Source organism: Mytilus edulis, chromosome 1, assembly GCF_963676685.1.
Source record: "Mytilus edulis chromosome 1, xbMytEdul2.2, whole genome shotgun sequence".
In the NCBI taxonomy this organism is placed as follows: Eukaryota; Metazoa; Mollusca; class Bivalvia; order Mytilida; family Mytilidae; genus Mytilus; species Mytilus edulis.
This window is the reverse complement of record NC_092344.1, coordinates 65,316,259-65,333,302: the sequence shown is the minus strand read 5'-3', so window position 1 is coordinate 65,333,302 and position 17,044 is coordinate 65,316,259. Positions and strand designations below refer to the sequence as shown.

Below are 17,044 nucleotides of genomic sequence, written 5' to 3'. Positions count from 1 at the left end.
ACACTTTTCTTTATGCATTAGAAACGAATCACAACTTTTAAATTTTGACATTCGCAAGCATTATTCTGTGTCAAATTTATAACTATATGATACACATTTTGATGTACTAACATATTAGCTATAAACAAAGATACTTACGAGCTTGAATTTGTTGTCATTAGTTCATTTAACAAAATATTTGAATGTTTATATTTTGGCACTATTTGTCATCAAAAACACTTAACACAACCGTGTTCATCTTAACCAAACTATGACAAAATCACTGTACTAAACGCTTCTCGATATGACGAGGTGACTACCCGTGATTTTTCTCTGCACTTTCCCTTCCCTTTTAATTTACCTCTTTTATGTTTTAAAAATGTTCGCTGGAATTTTTTGGTTTTTTTTTAATTGCCCCTTGGCGGTCATGGTTCTTTGGCTTCTGATAAAGACAATTTTTATATATTTTTGTCAGATCAAGTAAAACAACAGTTTCCTTCTCCAGTATGTCCGGAATGTGTGCTCTTTTAAAAGAATTACAAGTAAAAAAAAACATTAAAAAAAGTTGCGCTGAGAACGGTGAAAAATATCATTATAATCTAAATAACTTAAAGGGTCCTATCAGTGTATATCAATCAGATAGCATCCTGTGTTTAATGTTCAAAAAATTAAACACAAAAGTGCCCCTTCTGGAGGTGTCCAATTTAATAAGACCACATACTGACCAATTCAGAAATTGAACTTTACGTTGCGTAGTCTTAGGATTATCTTAAATGATGTCTAGACAAACCTGAATATCAAATTAAAGCTATAAACAGATTCAAGTAAGGAAAACCCATTTCCCACTTGGTCCATAAATATTTTGTATCATATATTTTTATATGATATATTCATCATACGGATATCAGGATTGAAATTATGTACGCCAGACCCGCGTTTCGTCTATAAAAGACTCATCAGTGACGCCCGAATAAAAGAAGTTAAAAAAGTCCAAATAAAGTACCAAGTTGAAAACATTAACGACCCAAAATTCCGAAAGTTTTTTGTAATCTATACCTGGGGGTAGAAAAGCTTAGTATTTGAAAAAAAGTCAAACTTTTGTAAAGGGTTAATTTATAATTATGACCATATCAGTAATAATTCATGTCAACATTGAAGTGCTTACTAAATCATAATTATTCATTTTGGTGAAAGACGAAAAGAAATGACTGGTTCTTTAAGAAACTTTAAAGTAAGATGATACTTAAAGTTTCATTACAACATAACAGTCAAAAATACATTTCTAAGTGGTAATTAGAAAAGACTCCTTGCTACGAAAATGTTTCATCATATCTTGATGTTCCATTATTAGCACATTGAACGTAGTCATCAGTTTCCACGTCATTTGGGAAAGAGAATCGTAAGAGATAAGAGAATCGTAAGAGATAAGGAAAAACTCCTTGCCACAAACATGTTTCGTCATACCTTGATCTGCTAGCACATTGAACGTTATTATCAGTGCCACGTCCTTTGCACTTTTACTCAAACAGTGTTGTTGATTCTGTGAACCCCATAAACCATCCAATAACAAAACACACCCTGGTGGAGTGACATCTGGTGCCCAGTAGTAAATTTTGTCATCAGTAAAGCCATAAACAAATGACCCATACTTTGTATTAATACTGTTTGTTGTCCCGTCTGTCATGGAGGAACCAGCTGGATAGAACTGGTAGCCCTGATTATTTCCACTTTCTGCTTTTGTCTGAAACGGATGAATTACCCTTTTAATTTCTATAGTATTATCCATACTTTTTAAGGTAAAATGAATACGTAGATCAGAAACATGTAGTCTCATGTCAAAGAAAGAACAAAGGAAAAAATAATGCAGTTTACATTTTATTGATGAGTAATCCAGTTTGTTATAAAGGAACCAGCTCATTTTTTTTTAATTTTTTTCTGATTTCTGATTTCACCTTCATCTAGATATGTACTAAAAAGTAAAAGCAAAATAGGTCGAGTTAATTTAGGCACTCAATAGAGTGACACACTTCTCCAATTGAAAGGGACAAAACTTGAGGCTTGCCTGACTAGCGTTTTAGAAATTTATAATGTAATTGTAGAGAGTTGATAGTAATTCAAAAGCAACTCTTCTAACTAAAAGAGTTGTCTGACAACTTTTGTCTAAATTGACAGTTAGAAGATCTTGAATTTCTGAACTTATCTGCCACTGTCAGATTTTCTCTATCGAAAACGGAATAATAGACCCGTATTTCTATTTTGAGCCATTCCGCCCATGTGGGTTGGCCGGCATGGATTTCGTTCGTTTTATTTCTTGGCACCATAAAGATCATTCACACACATATTGGTTGTCCGGGTTTCGTTTTTTTTGTCCTTTTTTTGTTTTATCGGCCCTTCAACATTTGTACTAGGTTTTGGATTTTCAAATATTTTGACCTAGAGCATCTCTATTGAGACATTTATTGTCGATATGCGCATCTTGTACAGTAAAATTGGTATCATTAATGTTATTGAAATTAGTTCAGAAGTTTCAGAGGAGAAGATATTTGAAAACGTTAGAGACGGACGTACGAAAATTAGTTAAAATACGTCATTTATGGACAATAACGCCATATGGAGTAATTCAATGGTTTCGATGATATTGGCACTTTTTGTAGATTTTATATTGCTGATTATTTTTGTCATTAACAGCTTCTGCGTTTTTAGATAGTAGACCAAAGAATTGTTCAGTTCAGAATACTAACTCCTACTAGGAGTCATCTGAAAATTTTTGTAAAAATATACAGAAATTAGATCTAAATATTTTGAACATTTTTGCCCTGTCTCTTTTCTGATGGTTTTCAGGAAATAAGATAATTCATGCATTTTACCCGTATGTTCTATTTTTCACCATGGCGAGTAGGCGACCATGTTTGTTATAACTGACCGAAATTTTAAAAAATCCACAACATAGATGCTCTTAAGTAATGATCTTTCATTTAAGTTTGGTTGAAATTGGTTCAATAACAAGGAGAAGATCTAGGAAAAAGTTTACGACGGACGGCGACGGACGCCAAGTGATAGCAAAACTACAAGACCTTAAAAGAGTACAGCGTTCTCAAATGACTATACTGAAAACTAAAATTCGTTCATAACAAACCCGACCAAAACCGAAACTGAAATCCGATGCTGAAGTAGCACTATTGTTGAATTACTAAAAAAAATGCCTTAGTGCTTCAAATATTGCATAACATTAAGCATGCATAATCTAAGTGTCATGAAATGCTGTGTGGCTAATTGTTGAATCGACAAAAATGGATGCATTCCATGATATTTTCTGAGATATAATTAGTGAAGCATGGTATTGGTCACTCTTGATAATTGTGGAAAAAAATTGTGGAAAATACTTTGTTTACAAAAGAAAATATAAATGCTACCCTCAGAGTATACGTTAACATCATGCTAAGTTAATAAAAGCAAAAGATACCAAAGGGATATTCAAACTCATAAGTCGAAGACAAACTAACAACACCATGGCAAAAACGAAAACGACGAAACAACACACATTCTACAAAACACTACATAGAAGAGAAAAGACTGAGCAACATGAAGCCAACTAAAAATTTGGGTGCGATCAAGGGTGTTCCAGAAGGGTAAGAAGATCCTGATCCACATGTGACACCCATCGTGTTGCTCGTGGAAGTACGAATTAAGTATTCGAAAAACTGAGAAGGTTAAGAAAGATTTTATTTCCACTTACCGAAAACAGAAGCAAGTTTTTGTTATCTTGAAATGAATACCCTGAAACAGATATAAAGCTGGAACTCGTTATGTACGAGGTTTGCTCCAGGACAATTGGATTGTGTTCAAAACTTTTAAAATTCCATACAAATGCCCTCACTCTAACTGTCTCGCTGTATCCGAATTCACCAGATTCTCCCCAACCATTAATAGCATTAAACGGAACACCTGTATATAAAATGAGAAAATTAGCATTAGTATAAAATATATTAACTGACGGAAAATGGTATGCAAATGTATAAGATAAAATATATTGCTGTTTTTCACATGTAGTAATGACTAAGTCTTATTTATTGATTAGGAACTCATCGTGAAATGAAAGCTTTTTTTCTTACTGCGATTTTGAGGTTAAGAAATCAATAAAACGCCATTGTTTTGCTTCGGAGTTGTGAATAAAACATCGTGTAATAATTTTGTATTTCATCTGAGTCGTTATGGTGAAATTTGGTACGTACTTCATTATACAAGCTTTCTATAGCTAGCTAAGATGGATGGATAGATTGTTGTTTCATGTCCAATGGGAAAGTTTTATAAAAATAAGGATATGTGGTATGATTGCCAATAAGACAACTATTCACCAAGTTCAAATGAAGTGGATGTAAGCAATTATAGGCAACCCTTCGACCTTCAACAATGAGAAAACCCATTACCGTATTGTCGGCTATAAAAGCCCCGACATGAAAAATATGAAACAATTCAATTGAGAAAACTAACGGCCTAATTTTTATATATATAGTATAGATTTATGTATAGCAGGACGAAAACATTACTATATGTACTAGACTGACATGCTTAACCGGACTTCTAAAGCCGTACGTTGACCTATTTTTGCTTACTTCCACATCATTTGGTTCCTGGTATATAGCTGTCTCACCGACAATCAAACTTAATCCCCTTATGTTTATATTCTTATGTTTTAGTTTACGAATAAGGAGTCATCAGACATGTCACCCTATCCGGACACTTAATTCAAACATCGAGCCTACCAGATTTTGATCTTACTCCTAAATGCTATGCGCTCACTACAGAAGGAGCAAATACCAATTCTCAGGTGTTTGGTCTGATTCGGCAGGGATAGAGAATATCGAGGTTGAGAAACAAATAGTATATATTAGATTTGTTTTAGAGATTAAATATTGTTTCCAACTCCTGATTACTACTAGATGTTGAAATATTGCTGTTTAGAGTAATTGAAAATTGCTCCTAATGAGCAAATCTGTCATGAAATAAACCAATGAAAATATAAAAGAGACTTATTACAAATTGAAACAAGCAATTCAGCAGATTTTCTTAAGTCTTCGTGGTTGTTTTTTTCGTGTGTCATTGTTATGACTCTAGGGACGATTTTTGTAAAGTTGTTTAAAACGGAATGTTTTTGATTTAACTGGTCAAAAAAAAAAAAAAAAAAAAAATAGTATACTATGATTTGACGTTTCAACGATAATTCTTACCATTAGCTTTTGACGGTCCTGGTCCTCTTTTTGGAACCCATAATCTGATTTGACTACCACTAAATGCAAATACGACACCTCCAAAAGCACCACTGGATGTTTCATAAAAGACGCTACCTGTTGTTCAAAAGAAATTTAACCCAAATAATACCATAACAGGACACTCATTCTAATATGACGTCCTTATTACGCTTTGTAAACAAAGCCGTGTTCTAATGAGCACAAAATATGTTTGACACATGCGCACACATTTACTGTTTATATTAAAGTTATTTCCATCGTTATTCTATAAAATATATACATTCAAGTATCTTACATAAACTATTATAATGTATGTTATATCGAACAACATATATTTACCCTGCTCGTATTTTTTAAACTTATCAAATATGAAATGTAATGTACAGACTCCTCGGGGAGGAAACGGGAACAGCTAAACATTTTTACGGTATTTCCGTACGCTTCGACCTATAAAAATACTTTATTTGTCCTATTAGAATCGAAATAATTCCTTCATCTTATGCTCTATGCTCATTTTAACATAGGTAGGCATTACATTTGACTACATTTTACACCTCGCTAACGCTCAGTGTAAAATATCGACAAATATAATGCCTACCCATGTTAAAATGAGCATAGAGCATGACATGAAGGAATTATTTCTTAAATATACTTGTTGGCATGATACGGGTTATGTTCTTCTCATATATTTTATGATGGTATGATACTAAAACCCTAACGGGAGGGATTGTGCTTGATTTTCATATGATGAAGACATAATCTTTCAATCAGTTTAATTGAGGTCTGGAGCTGGCATGTCAGTAACTGCTAGAAGTCCTTTGTTAATTTATGTATCATTGTCTTTTTGCATAGTTTCTTTTGTTACCTATTCTGACATCGGACTCGGACTTTTTTAAAACTGGGTTTTACTGTGCGTATTGCTGTTTGTTTGTTTATTCTACATTGCCTAGAGGTATAGGGGAGGGTTGAGATCTCACAAAACATGTTTAACCCCGCCGCATTTTTGCGCCTGTCCCAAGTCAGGAGCCTCTGGCCTTTGTTAATCTTGTATGTTTTTTATTTTTATTTTAGTTCATTTATATGTTTTTTAATTTTAGTTTATTTATATGTTTTGGAGTTCAGTATGACGTCTATTTTCACTGAACTAGTACACATTTTTGTTTAGGTGCCAGCTGAAACCCGCCTACGGGTGCGGAATTTTCTCGCTGTGTTGAAGACCCATTGGTGGCCTTCGGCTGTTTTCTGCTCTTCGGTCGGGTTGTTGTCTCTTTGACACATTCCCCATTTCCATTCTCAATTTTATCACAAAAAAGGTTATTATTTGATTTTCTCTGATATCTAATCACAAGTTATTAAAAATAATAACTTAGTTAGAGTAGGTTTCTATTGCTGTCCCAGGTTAGGGGGAGGGTTGGGATCCCGCTAACATGTTTAACCCGCCACATTATGTATGTATGTGCCTGTCCCAAGTCAGGAGCCTGTAATTCAGTGGTTGTCTATGTGTTACTTATTTGTTTTTCGTTCATTTTTTGTACATAAATAAGGCCGTTAGTTTTCTCGTTTGAATTGTTTTACATTGTCATTTCGGGGCCTTTTATAACTGACTATGCGGTATGGGCTTTGCTCATTGTTGAAGGCCATACGGTGACCTATATTGTTAATGTCTGTGTCATTTTGGTCTCTTGTGGATAGTTGTCTCATTGGCAATCATACCACATCTTATTTTTATACACACTGTCCAACTTTACAACATATGTATCCATGGACATTGGCATCGTCAATATTGTGCTTACAGTATATGTTATAAGTCTGGCGGTGTTTTATGTTTTATATATATATATATATAAATGCGCAATCAAGACAAAAAAAATGAGACCTTCATCATTCTTAGTTATTTGTTTAGAAATACAATAAACCTAATTACTATTTCGGCGGAATCTGCGACACTTGACCAAAGATTTTTGCGACATTTGAACTATAATTGGCGGCATACAACAATCACTTTTGCATTGTTGCCTCAGACAATTTCTCTTATGACGTCTAAATTTTACGGGAACGTCTGTGATGGTCAGTAATGGAGGTCAAATAGCGATAAGGTGTATTGCTTGAACACCTTATTAAGAAGTATGTCTGCTAGGCTTAGGTATGTTCCGGTAATACACACAATAGAACTGCCAGGCTAAGTTATTTTCTGCCAATACAACCAATTTACCTGCCAAAAGCAAGGATCCTTAGGTTGTTAAGATAAACGTGTTCCGGTTTTAGTCTGATGCCACCTTTTCGATGATACCGATGATTTAATTTAGAAAAGATAGCAAAACATCTATAGATTGTCAATTAACATTTTTGTATAGAATCTTAAGCAATAACAATATAGTATTACCTTGTGCCTCATAAATCCAGCCTTGCTCAATGTGTACTCTTACAATAACCCACGTTGGTCTCTGCCCATGTGTTAAAGACTTGAAATCGCCTAATGTAAAACAAGAATAGTGCATGAATAAAGTCGAATATCTTCAATAAAAAAAGATTCATGGTTACTATCTTGATTAGGCAACATCTTCATTGGTGCAGAATCTAAGTAAGATTTCCGTACTTGACCTGCAGGACAGAAAATCACGTGGTACATAACACTACAGGGAGATAACTCTGTAAAAATCAGCTGAACGTTTTAATTACGTTCTATTGTTAAAGAAATATTAAGCTTCTCAATGATTAAAATTAGTGTTTGTCAAACTGTTATATAGCCAATGAAATTTTTCCGATAAAGTGTGTGGTTCAAGTTTTTTTAAATTTTCAAATATTTGTCCAAGGAACAAAGTAAATATTTTGTTAAATTTTTATAAAAATTAAACGAGCCAAATTAATTTAACTTGCTAGTTGGACAAGGTGAGATAAAAATCTTTAATTAAGAAGGGAGGTCCATGCCCCAAGCGCGTATGGGCATTATATAAAGAGGGTTACTATGTCAGAATCCCGCATCGGGCGCCAGACTTTTATGTCATAGTTTTTTACGTTTATTCATAGCACTGCACACAACCATGAAATGATCCTCATCACATGCATCTTTAAAAATGCAATGAATTAGTATAATAAAACAGCATATGAGATATTGTCACCGAAACTGCATTTTATTACCAGATATACATATTAATTTTTTAGAGGATATATTAAGATCTTGGATTATAGGTCAACGGAAGGAATCAAACCAAAACTAATAATTATAGTTATCTCTGGGGAGATGATGACGACGGACTAAACAAACTTTTTGAAATTGTGTTTTTTCTATTTATGTTTGAACATTTAAATGTTCAAAAGCGAGACTGATAGGCAAATAGTACATGCGATGTCCTAAGTTGGTTAAATTCTAGATCTATGGTCTTTTTGGTAGATATTTGTCTCTTTGGAAATTATATCAAACATCATCTCCTTATTTTCATGAATATTCATTTAATTTAAGTAGAATTTTTCAAATTGAACGCTGAATTTTTATTAGGGGTTGTTCTCAAAAGTACAAATCGTCCACTTATAAAACGGGGCTGAACATTGGTGCTCCTGAAAGGAAAACTTCCTTGAAGCAGTAACCCTCTAACAGGCAGAAGCTAGCGAACAATAGCTAGCGAACAATAAGCCAGCGAACAATAAGGCGATATATCGAGAAACCAAAAAACCGAATAAGACAACAACGGTCGTTAAATAAAAAAATATTCAAAAAGGCAGAAAATCAGTTAAAATATAGCAATTTTAACTCAATTTTGAAATGGTTTTTATCCAATCCATTGATTTAACAAGTCGCATAACTTTTTAGGCTAATATTCAGTACCACAATAACTCTGCACCTATCAACGAATTATTTGTAGGTGTAGGGCCACCAATGTACCCACTTCAATTTAGAACGTATGTAAAAGTAGTCCTACCCTGTATATTATAGCACCTTTTATGTCATTGTTTAATTTAGAGCTCAAAATTTGAAAAAAATGTCAAAAAATTAGGGGGGTCGGCCTATTCCAGGGCTTCTAGAGAAAAATAATGAGGGGTGTCACGGGGAATGACTATATAGGTCTTGTAGAGGAGAAACAGGCGCTTCTTTGCGCTAGGTATCGAAGGGCGCTATGTTCAAAAATCTGAAACTAGAGCTCAAAATTTGAAAAAAAGGTCAAAAATTAGGGGGGTCGGCCTATTCTAGGACTTCTAGAGAAAAATAATGAGGGGTGTCACGGGGTATGACTATACAGGTCTTGTAGAGGAAAAACAGGCACTTCTTTTGCGCTAGGTATCGAAATGCGCTATGTTCAAAAATCTGAAACTAGAGCTCAAAATTTGAAAAAAAGGTAAAGAAATGAGGGGGGTCGGCCTATTCTAGGACTTCTAGAGAAAAATAATGAGGGGTGTCACGGGGTATGACTATACAGGTCTTGTAGAGGAGAAACAGGCGCTTCTTTTGCGCTAGGTATCGAAGGGCGCTATGTTCAAAAATCTGAAACTAGAGCTCAAAATTTGAAAAAAAGGTAAAAAAAATAGGGGGGTCGGCCTATTCTAGGACTTATAGAGAAAAATAATGAGGGGTGTCACGGGGAATGACTATATAGGTCTTGTAGAGGAGAAACAGGCGCTTCTTTTGCGCTAGGTATCGAAGGGCGCTATGTTCAAAAATCTGAAACTAGAACTCAAAATTTGAAAAAAAGGTAAAAAAATGAGGGGGGTCGGCCTATTCTAGGACTTCTTGAGAAAAATAATGAGGGGTGTCACGGGGTATGACTATACAGGTCTTGTAGAGGAGAAACAGGCGCTTCTTTTGCGCTAGGTATCGAAGGGCGCTATGTTCAAAAATCTGAAACTAGAGCTCAAAATTCGAAAAATTTGTCCAAAAAATTGGGGTAGGGTCGGCCTATTCCAGGAGTTCTAGAGAAAAATAATGGGGGGGGGGGGGGGGGGGGTGTCACGGGATATGACTATATAGGTCTTGTAGAGGAGAAATAGGCGCTTCTTTTGCACTAGGCATCGAAGGGCGCTATGTTCAAAAATCTGAAACGAGAGCTCAAAATTCGAAAAATTTGTCAAATAAATGGGGGTAGGGTCGGCCTATTCCAGGAGTTCTAGAGAAAAATAATGGGAGGTGTCACGGAGTATGACTATATAGGTCTTGTAGAGGAGAAACATGCGCTTCTTTTGCGCTAGGTATCGAAGGGCGCTATGTTCAAAAATCTGAAACTAGAGCTCAAAATTTGAAAAAAAGGTCAAAAAATTAGGGGGGTCGGTCTATTCTAGGACTTCTAGAGAAAAATAATGAGGGGTGTTACGGGGTATGACTATACAGGTCTTGTAGAGGAGAAACAGGCACTTCTTTTGCGCTAGGTATCGAAGGGCGCTATGTTCAAAAATCTGAAACTAGAGCTCAAAATTTGAAAAAAAGGTCAAGAAATTAGGGGGGTCGGCCTATTCCAGGGCTTCTAGAGAAAAATAATGAGGGGTGTCACGGGGAATGACTATATAGGTCTTGTAGAGGAGAAACAGGCGCTTCTTTTGAGCTAGGTATCGAAGGGCGCTATGTTCAAAAATCTGAAACTAGAGCTCAAAATTTGAAAAAAAGGTAAAAAAATTAGGGGGGTCGGCCTATTCTAGGACTTCTAGAGAAAAATAATGAGGGGTGTCACGGGGTATGACTATACAGGTCTTGTAGAGGAAAACCAGGCACTTCTTTTGCGCTAGGTATCGAAGGGCGCTATGTTCAAAAATCTGAAACTAGAGCTCAAAATTCGAAAAATTTGTCCAAAAAATTGGGGTAGGGTCGGCCTATTCCAGGAGGTCTAGAGAAAAATAATGGGGGGTGTCACGGGATATGACTATATAGGTCTTGTAGAGGAGAAATAGGCACTTCTTTTGCGCTAGGTATCGAAGGGCGCTATGTTCAAAAATCTGAAACGAGAGCTCAAAATTCGAAAAATTTGTCAAAAAAATGGGGGTAGGGTCGGCCTATTCCAGGAGTTCTAGAGAAAAATAATGGGGGGTGTTACGGGGTATGACTATATAGGTCTTGTAGAGGAGAAACATGCGCTTCTTTTGCGCTAGGTATCGAAGGGCGCTATGTTCAAAAATCTGAAACTAGAGCTCAAAATTTGAAAAAAAGGTCAAAAAATTAGGGGGGTCGGTCTATTCTAGGACTTCTAGAGAAAAATAATGAGGGGTGTTACGGGGTATGACTATACAGGTCTTGTAGAGGAGAAACAGGCACTTCTTTTGCGCTAGGTATCGAAGGGCGCTATGTTCAAAAATCTGAAACTAGAGCTCAAAATTTGAAAAAAAGGTCAAAAAATTAGGGGGGTCGGCCTATTCCAGGGCTTCTAGAGAAAAATAATGAGGGGTGTCACGGGGAATGACTATATAGGTCTTGTAGAGGAGAAACAGGCGCTTCTTTTGCGCTAGGTATCGGAAAAAGTAAAAACACAAAAATACTGAACTCCCAGGAAAATTCAAAAAGGAAAATCAAAAATCAAAAGACAAAATCAAAAGTCCAAACACATCAAACGAATGGATAACAACTGTCATATTCCTGACTTGGTACAGGCATTTTCTAATGTAGAAAATGGTGGATTGAACCTGGTTTTATAGCTAGCTAAACCTCTTACTTGTATGACAGTCGCATCAAATTCCATTACATTGTCAACGATGCATGAACAAAACAAACATACTCAAAGAGTAAAAATGTCAAAAATAGGGGTACAACAGTCAATATTGTGTTATTAGTATCATCTTAATATTCAAAAATCTGAAACTAGAGCTCAAAATTTGAAAAAAATGTCAAAAATTAGGGGGGTCGGCCTATTCTAGGACTTCTAGAGAAAAATAATGAGGGGTGTCACGGGGTATGACTATACAGGTCTTGTAGATGAAAAAGAGGCGCTTCTTTTGCGCTAGGTATCGAAGGGCGCTATGTTAAAAAATCTGAAACTAGAGCTCAAAATTCGAAAAATTTGTCAAAAAATTGGGGTAGGGTCGGCCTATTTCAGGAGTTCTAGAGAAAAATAATGGGGGGTGTCACGAGATATGACTATATAGGTCTTGTAGAGGAGAAATAGGCGCTTCTTTTGCGCTAGGTATCGAAGAGCGCTATGTTCAAAAATCTGAAACTAGAGTTCAAAATTCGAAAAATTTGTCAAAAAATTGGGGTAGGGTCGGCCTATTCCAGGAGTTCTAGAGAAAAATAATGGGGGGTGTCACGAGATATGACTATATAGGTCTTGTAGAGGAGAAATAGATGACTATATAGGTCTTGTAGAGGAGAAATAGGCGCTTCTTTTGCGCTAGGTATCGAAGGGCGCTATGTTCAAAAATCTGAAACGAGAGCTCAAAATTCGAAATATTTGTCAAATAAATGGGGGTAGGGTCGGCCTATTCAAGGAGTTCTAGAGAAAAATAATGGGGGTGTCACGGGGTATGACTATATAGGTCTTGTAGAGGAGAAACATGCGCTTCTTTTGCGCTAGGTATCGAAGGGCGCTATGTTCAAAAATCTGAAACTAGAGCTCAAAATTCGAAAAATTTGTCAAAAAATTGGGGTAGGGTCGGCCTATTCCAGGAGTTCTAGAGAAAAATAATGGGGGGTGTCACGAGATATGACTATATAGGTCTTGTAGAGGAAAAATAGGCGCTTCTTTTGCGCTAGGTATCGAAGGGCGCTATGTTCAAAAATCTGAAACTAGAGCTCAAAATTCGAAAAATTTGTCAAAAAAATTGGGGTAGGGTCGGCCTATTCCAGGAGTTCTAGAGAAAAATAATGGGGGGTGTCACGGGATATGACTATATAGGTCTTGTAGAGGAGAAATAGGCCATTCTTTTGCACTAGGTATCGAATGGCGCTATGTTCAAAAATCTGAAACGAGAGCTCAAAATTCGAAAAATTTGTCAAATAAATGGGGGTAGGGTCGGCCTATTCAAGGAGTTCTAGAGAAAAATAATGGGGGGTGTCACGGGGTATGACTATATAGGTCTTGTAGAGGAGAAACATGCGCTTCTTTTGCGCTAGGTATCGAAGGGCGCTATGTTCAAAAATCTGAAACTAGAGCTCAAAATTTGAAAAAAAGGTAAAAAAATTAGGGGGGTCGGCCTATTCTAGGACTTCTAGAGAAAAATAATGAGGGGTGTCACGGGGTATGACTATACAGGTCTTGTAGAGGAGAAACAGGCGCTTTTTTTGCGCTAGGTATCGAAGGGCGCTATGTTCAAAAATCTGAAACTAGAGCTCAAAATTCGAAAAATTTGTCCAAAAAATTGGGGTAGGGTCGGCCTATTCCAGGAGTTCTAGAGAAAAATAATGGGGGGTGTCACGGGATATGACTATATAGGTCTTGTAGAGGAGAAACAGGCGCTTCTTTTGCGCTAGGTATCAAAGGGCGCTATGTTCAAAAATCTGAAACTAGAGCTCAAATTTTGAAAAAAAGGTAAAAAAATTAGGGGGGTCGGCCTATACCAGGGCTTCTAGAGAAAAATAAGGAGGGGTGTCACGACTTATGACTATATAGGTCTTGTAGAGGAGAAACAGGCGCTTCTTTTGCGCTAGGTATCGAAAGGCGCTTTGTTCAAAAATCTGAAACTAGAGCTCAATATTTGAAAAAATTTTTAAAAAATTAGGGGGGTCAGCCAGCAGCGGCATAACAAAAAAAACTCATCATAAATACCAGACGCGCGTTTCGTCTACAAAAGATTCATTAGTAACGCTCGAATGAAAATAATGGTTGAAAGGCCTAAATAAAGGACGAAGTTGAAGATCATTGAGAACCAAACATTCCTAGCAGTTTTGTCAAATACAGGTAAGACAGTTTATTCCTGGTGTAGAAAAACCTTAGGTTTTTTTTCAAAAATTCAAAGCGGTGTTAATTTATAAGATTATATTAATGATAAGTCAAGTCAACACAGTGCCGACTACTGGGATGGTGATACCCTCGGGGAAATAAATCTCTACCAGCAGTGGCATCGACTCAGTGGTTGCATTTTAAGTTTTAACTCATCATAGATACCAGTATTTTAATTTTATATTTACGCCAGACGCGCGTTTCGTCTACAATATATCAGTGAATGTCCTGTGAAGGGAAAACAGGCGCATCGTTTGCGTAAGACTTCAAAAGGTGCTATGTTCAATTTTGTCGAAAGGAACTAAAAAAAATTAATGAAAAACTGAACTGTCAGACGAGAACGCGAAAACCAAAGAAAAAAAAACATATCAGAGTCAGTAAAAACTAATTTTCAAAATCTTGTCATATAAAGTCATAATTTCCCCATCCGAATAACATGATAAAAGAGTTTGTAAAATGTGTTATGTAAATACTGATAAATAAGAATGCTGATTAATGGCTGATTTTCTTTTTCAAGGGTATGTCGAAAAGAAAACGACGAAGATGAAAGAACTTTAGTGCGAATGCCAGCTGGTATATAACCTAAAGTTCTATATACACTTACAGACTTAATAGACAGTCTAATTTTTATTCTTTCAACAGTTTTTTTCATATCAGAGGTTTTGTATCAGATAACCAAAATCAGCAAAGAGTACTGCATTGTTAAAAAAGAATGATTGTAAAACTACATACAGACCAGTTAACTTTATCAATGACAATACAAGCGCCTCAACCTTTAAGACGGTATAAGTACCCTCGTCCACGTGTGGGTGTTGTCTGATAAAAATAGATGTATACACATGGAAAAAAGTATTTTGTAAAATGTGTTATATATATATATATGTAAATACTGATAAAAAAATGCTGATTACTGGCTGATTTTCTTTTTCAAGGGTATGTCGAAAAGAAAACGACGAAGATGAAAGAACTTTTGTGCGAATGCCAGCTGGTATTTAACCGAATTGAAATTAAAAAAACACTCTTTATTTTTTTCTGATATAATTTGTTAAAATAGAACTAGTTAAACACTATTTAAATATCACCTGAGTTTGATCAATAATTATCGACTCGATAAGCTGTTATCTGCACATGCAGCTACTGTACCCGTACACAGCAAAACATGTGTTTTTATCCTCATTGTTTTCAACACTTTAAATAACTAAGTTTATAAAGCTGTGTGATTGACACCTTGAAATAGGTCCTCCACAACTCTTAACCGCAGCAAGTTGGCAGATTATCAGCATGAAAGAGGCAGGAATGTCGCTGTGAAAACTGTAAGTATTGTCGGTCATCACTTTTCCACTATTAGTCGTTTAGAGAATAAAAATCAGGCAATACACGATATAAAAGACTATCCGAGATCAAAAAGACCCCCTATGCCACCTGCTAGGGAAAATCAAGCATGTTGAAGCTTTGTCAGAAAGAAACCCATTGCATACAATACAATCCTAAAAAGAGAGGGGTGGGCATACAGGAGCCTTTTAACAATAATTGTTCGAGATTGAATCATCCCTTCTGGTTGTTGTGCGATAAGACCATTTTAGGGACGTTTGCTTATGAACAGACACACAGTTATCTTTACAATGTAGTGCAGAGCTCGCCAAAATTGAAAATAAGCATCGTGTAGGAAGATCCATTGTTCAAATGGAATTCTGTTTATCTTCCTTTACCAGATCGTAGCCCGGATTTGAACCATATCGAGCATATTTGGGACATTATTGGGCGGAAAGTGCACAAAAGGATACCCCAGTCCAAACACGTGATGAAATAAACTATGCCCTTCATCAGAAATGGTTGCTGCTACCTAAGCAACAAATTAGTCGATTTATGGCAGAAATCATAAGACGTTAAGTGGCGGTTGACCGTTTAAATGGAGACTGCGCACAAAGTACAATTTCTTTGGCGTTTAACGATTAACCATGATGTGAACAATCATCTTAAGATTAATTTTGAAATGTCTGACATTGTAAAGTTCGACTACAGTAAAAAATGGTAAAATGCAGTTTTTTGTACAAAAAACACCTCATTTTGTTTTTAGAATTGTGGTTAGATAAATAATTTTTTTTTCAATCATTTTTTGTTCGTTAAAATGCCAATGTTTTCATAAACTATGTTTCAATATTATTTTACAAATATTTTATCATATTTCATCCACAATAAAAGGCTGATTATTCAAGTTTTAAAAAATCAATATTTTGCAATACTTTTTCCATGTGTATATATAAAAAAAAAGAAACATTACTTTGCTTTTTAAGTAAAATATATTTAATATATTAGTTTGTAATATTTTCACAATTAAAACTAATGATCTGAATAATTTATTCATGATCATTTAGTATTTTTTTTTAAATTCGAAGATAACTTTACGCCATTTTCCGATTTCAAACAAATACGCATTTGTTTCAACCATTTACCTTTATAGAGATGGAACTGAGTTTTCCTTTTGATCATTAAATGTATCGAGCACTATTCAATGTCTCTAGAATGACTTTGAAAGGCGCTAAAGACTCGTCTTAGAGATACTGGTACAACATGTTAACGTCCCCGAGGTTGCAACTCACGTGAAACGAGGTTGTGTGAAGATTGGCAAATCCGCATTATTCATCTCCATAATGGATTTGGAGAAACTCATGGAAGAAACAAAAATAGGCTATATGCGCAAACAGTTTGTAACCGACTTCATCTAGGCAGTCTAAGAGCTCGTCGTTCGTTGAAGTGACCTATCCATAAGCAGAATCGAAGGATGTCGCGAGTTAAATGGAGAGGGTACTGATTCGATGACATAGACTAACATGGAGACAAATCCTTTTTACCGCTGAATCGAAATTCAACTTGACATTTATCGACGGCAGGGACATGGTCTGCCGCAGGTGCAACGCATGTTTTTTGATGCATGCGTACAGGAAACAAATTGGCTTTAGGGAGGCA

At 35.8% G+C, this 17,044-nt stretch overlaps 1 protein-coding gene across 1 annotated transcript in view; it reads right to left on the bottom strand.

Moving 5' to 3' along the window:
* LOC139486990 (uncharacterized) overlaps positions 1-17,044 on the bottom strand; it is a 112,382-nt gene that overhangs the window by 53,851 nt on the left and 41,487 nt on the right. Inside the window, exons 4-7 of the mRNA XM_071272022.1 lie at positions 7,612-7,701; positions 5,208-5,324; positions 3,716-3,924; positions 1,444-1,720 (exon numbers count right to left, since the gene is read on the bottom strand). Coding sequence (XP_071128123.1) covers positions 1,444-1,720; positions 3,716-3,924; positions 5,208-5,324; positions 7,612-7,701 — 693 coding nt within the window. The remainder of the gene's footprint in view (positions 1-1,443; positions 1,721-3,715; positions 3,925-5,207; positions 5,325-7,611; positions 7,702-17,044) is intronic.